Source organism: Austrofundulus limnaeus, unplaced genomic scaffold, assembly GCF_001266775.1.
Source record: "Austrofundulus limnaeus strain Quisiro unplaced genomic scaffold, Austrofundulus_limnaeus-1.0 Scaffold202, whole genome shotgun sequence".
Taxonomy (NCBI): Eukaryota; Metazoa; Chordata; class Actinopteri; order Cyprinodontiformes; family Rivulidae; genus Austrofundulus; species Austrofundulus limnaeus.
In genome coordinates this window covers 511,085-515,458 of record NW_013952604.1, presented here as the reverse complement: position 1 = coordinate 515,458, position 4,374 = coordinate 511,085, and the positions used below count along the sequence as shown (strand labels likewise).

The following is a 4,374-nucleotide window of genomic DNA, read 5'->3' as shown; positions in this document are numbered from 1 at the left end:
GCCGGAGGGCCCACAGGAACCAGAGCAGGAGCGCCCACAGGAACCAGAGCAGGAGCGCCCACAGGAACCAGAGCAGGAGGGCCCACAGGAACCAAAGCAGGAGCGCCCACAGGAACCAGAGCAGGAGGGCCCACAGGAACCAGAGCAGGAGGGCCCACATCAGAGGGGTGGGGAGGGTGGGCTTCAGAAACCCCTGGTGCCACCTGCTCTGAATGGCACCCTGAAGCGACAAGCACCCTAAGGCCAGCCAGCTCTCCCTTCGTCCCCTCCAGGAGCCCCAGGATCTTTGAGAGGGGAGAAACTGGCAGGGCACAAGCCGTGGTTGGGGAGGGGAAACACTGCCTGCTGGGTTCAATTTTTGGTCGAGTCATTCTGTAACGACTTAGAGGCAGGATGAACCCAAATGCAGGCAGGCAGGCAGACTTGAAAATTTAACAAAAAATTTATTAAATTAAAGGCCAGCGTGGTGGCAAAAACAGAAAACTTACAAGTAGCAGGAACAGGGAAGCCTGGGCAGAACATGAACCAGACAGAGACATACAAACAATGACTCGACAGGGAAGTGAAGACAACACACAGAATTTAAAGGCGAGACTAATGAACACAAWCAGGGAACACCTGGGGGAGAAACATGAGGATCAGGTGTGAGTAGGCGGGGCTGGAGCAAGGGCAGACATGAGGAAGAAAACAGGAACATGACAGAAACTAAAAATAAAACACTAACACAGACAAGAATCATAACACCTCTAAACACTTCCTATAGCTTCTAACGAGAGTCTGGATTGTGACTGAGGGTATTTTAGACCATTCTTCTTTACAAAACATCTCTACTTCATTCAGATTTGATGGTTTCCGAGCATGGACAGCTCTCTTTAAGTGACACCACAGATTTTCAATAATATTCAGGTCTGGGGACTGAGATGGCCATTGCAGAACATTGTACTTGTTCCTCTGCATGAATGTCTTAGTAGATTTTGAGCAGTGTTTAGGGTCGTCATCTTGTTGGAAGATCCAGCCCCGGCGCAGCTTCAGCTTTGTCACTGATTCCTGGACTTTGGTCTCCAAAATCTGCTGACATTGATTGGAATCCATGCGTCCCTCAACTTTAACAGGATTCCAGTCCCTGTACTGGCCACACAGCCCCACAGTATGATGGAACCACCACCAAATTTCACTGTAGGTAGCAGGTGTTTTTCTTGGAGTGCTGTATTCTTTTTCCTCTATGCATAATGGCCCTTGTTCTGCCCAAATAACTCTATTTTAGTTTCATCAGTCCACAGCACCTTATTCCAAAATGAAGCTGGCTTGTCCAAATGTGCTTTAGCATACCTCAAGCAGCTCTGTTTGTGATGTGGGCGNAGCTGGCTTGTCCAAATGTGCTTTAGCATACCTCAAGCAGCTCTGTTTGTGATGTGGGCGGAGAAAAGGCTTCCACTGCATCACTCTCCCATACAGTATCTCTTTGTGTAAAGTGTGCTGAATACGTAGTTGAATGATGCGCAATGACTCCATCAGCAGCAAGATGATGTTGTAGGTCTTTGGTGCTGGTCTGTGGGTTGACTTTGACTGTTCTCAACATCCATCGCTTCTGTTTATTGGAGATTTCTCTTGGTCTGCCACTTCGATCCTTGACTTGAACTGGCCTGTGGTCTAACATTTTCTCACAATGTTTCTCACAGTGGAGACTGAAAGCTGAAATCTCTGAGATAGCTTTCTGTATCCTTCCTCTAAACCATGACGGTGAACAATCTTTGTTTTCAGCTCATTTTAAACTTGTTTTGAGACTCCCATGCTGCGACTCTTCAGAGAAGATGCAAAGAGGAGAAAAACTTACAATTGCCCCCCTTAATTACCCTTTCTCATAATTGGAGTCACCTGTGTATGGAGTAGGGATGCACGATATATCGGCATTGATATCGTTATTGGCCGATATTGATCATTTTGTAGAATATCGGTATCGGTCTGATATGTAAAACTGGGCTGATATTAACTTCTGAAATTGATTTCCCACTTTTTAGCTTTGTGTTTCTGTTTTGGGAGGGGAGATGGTTGGTTGAGTGGCATCTATTTGACCATGACAGTGATATTGATGCTGCATAGCCAGGAATAACTGAAGCAGGGAGCCATGTCAGATGTCTGGTTGTTTATTTACGATATCAAGAAAAGACCCAAGTGTGTTTGTGCATATATGTATAATATAATTTGTGTTTGTGTAATATCGGTAAATATCAGTTGTCAACCATAACAGCAATAATTATATCAGATGTAGATATCGGCTGAAATTTTCATATGTATGCATGCCTAGTATGGAGGTCAAGGGTCACTGAACTTACCAAACCAAATTTGAGTTCCAGTAATTAGTTCCAAAGGTTTTGAAATCAATAAAATGACAACAGTGCCCAAATTTATACTCCTGCCTAATTTTGTTTAACCAATTATTGCACACTTTCTGTAAATGATATCAACTTCATTTCACTTCTCAAGTATCACTGTTTGTTCCCTATATGATATATTTAACTGATTTTTTTAATCCAAACAATCAAAGATTTATAAAGGTAAATCAGGAAAATTAACAAGGCAGCTCAAACTTTCGCACCCCGCTGTATGTTCACAAGCAGCCGTTTCTCCGTTAATTATTAGTTACTCAACATGCCACAGACCATACCCACAACCGATGATACTGTATATCCTTGTATTATCTAAAGATAATACCTCGGTATGAAAATKATCTATACCGCCCAACTTTAAGGTCAACAATAAATTACAATAATGCCAAATTTTGTCATTATATCTTCTTTTGTGCTCTTTCTGCAGTGGGTTCATTCCTTGCTTCGTGCCTGTGCCATCATCAGTGTCATCTCTGTCTGTATGAACACCCCGAAGACCTTTGAACATTACCCTCCACTGCAGTTTGTGACATTCATGCTGGACATGCTGCTCATGTTCCTCTACACTGCTGAGATGATTGCCAAGATGCACATAAGAGGAATCATCAAGGTAGGCCCAATAAGTTTGTTTGATAGTTTAAAGGAATAGCCAAATAAGGAACAAATACAAGTAGCTTTTATATTTAGTGTCAGTTGTAGATTTCCCATACAATATTTCAAATTATTCTAACAGACAAAATATATTACAGAGCTAAATAAAATACAGTTTTTTTAGTTGTTGGAACTTTTAAGTGATTAGTTGGGGCCTTTGTTCATTTTCAGACTGTACTTCCAAAAATACATTTTTAATTTGTCAGGGAAATTCAAAAGTAAAGTGACACCAACACAGAGGCAGCATCATCAATGCAAATGTTGCAAAAAAAGTTTCTGTACCTTCCAATTTCAAAACATGTTTATGTAGGGAAAAAAGTCAATTAGCCTGATATTATTGTCATTATCAAGTGCAATTATATTTTAATTGCAGTTAATAATTGCAGTATGTGCAAGCTTAAAGTGTTTGGGTTGTTACTGGGAAAACTAAAGGATGACCTCAGTTTCTGAAAATAAATACAATAACATGACCWTTAGTCTTCTGCAAGGGTGATGTTGAGACAGGGATTTTACCTTTACTGGTGACTGAACCATTTGTTTTTTCTTACTGTAAAAATAAGTTAATAAATTTAGCTTTTAGGATAGCTTTAGGATTCAATAATGTAGCTAATTCATTTTCAAAACCTCAGATTGTCAATGTAAATTAAAACCTGAAGTCCTCCAAAAGAAAGCCCTCAAACTAAAAGTAATGCCACAGTAGCTATGTATATTCTCACAATATGTGAGAAAAGAAAGCAGTTTGCCATSTTCAAAACTCACACGAATCAACACAATTCAAATTCAAAGTAGACACAGATGTTGTATGTAGGCATCTCAAAGCACACTCCTCATGTATGAAAGCCTCTTAATTACTTCTATAAATGCTCTGAAAATCTAAATTGGCAAATCAGTATTAACTGGGAGATATATAATTAAARCCACCTGTACTGCAGAAATACAAAAGCAGCATTTTTGTTTCTTYCCTGAAGCATTTATTTTAGGACATTGAGGTACTTTTGTCTGAAGTAGGGCAATTTTATTTTCAATTTAAAGTGGGATGAGATGCAGGTGAAGATGATTCTAATTTCAAACAAAGGCAAGGAGGGAGGAAAAATACTTATCTGTGCCTTTGTTTTAAATTAAACTTTAAGCTAAACTTAGGCAGCATGGACATGCACTATCGATTTGCACATGGATTCTGCTCCTTTCTGTCTATTGGCCAGTGACCCATAAAGGGAAGCTCACCGTTTTTGCATAATAGGAGACAGAAATTATTTAAATGCAACACATAGAAATAAAATGACTTGTGGGAAAAAACTATTTAAAATGAAATTAAAATGTTTAGGAGATACAAGTG

General features: G+C 40.1%; 1 protein-coding gene across 3 annotated transcripts in view; it reads left to right on the top strand.

The window, feature by feature from the left end:
- nalcn (sodium leak channel, non-selective) overlaps positions 1–4,374 on the top strand; it is a gene marked incomplete in the record, with an annotated part of 142,686 nt that overhangs the window by 10,957 nt on the left and 127,355 nt on the right. For all 3 annotated transcript variants that reach the window (XM_014018801.1, XM_014018800.1, XM_014018799.1), the window contains 1 exon segment: positions 2,815–2,997. In XM_014018801.1, the coding sequence (XP_013874255.1) occupies positions 2,815–2,997 (183 nt within the window).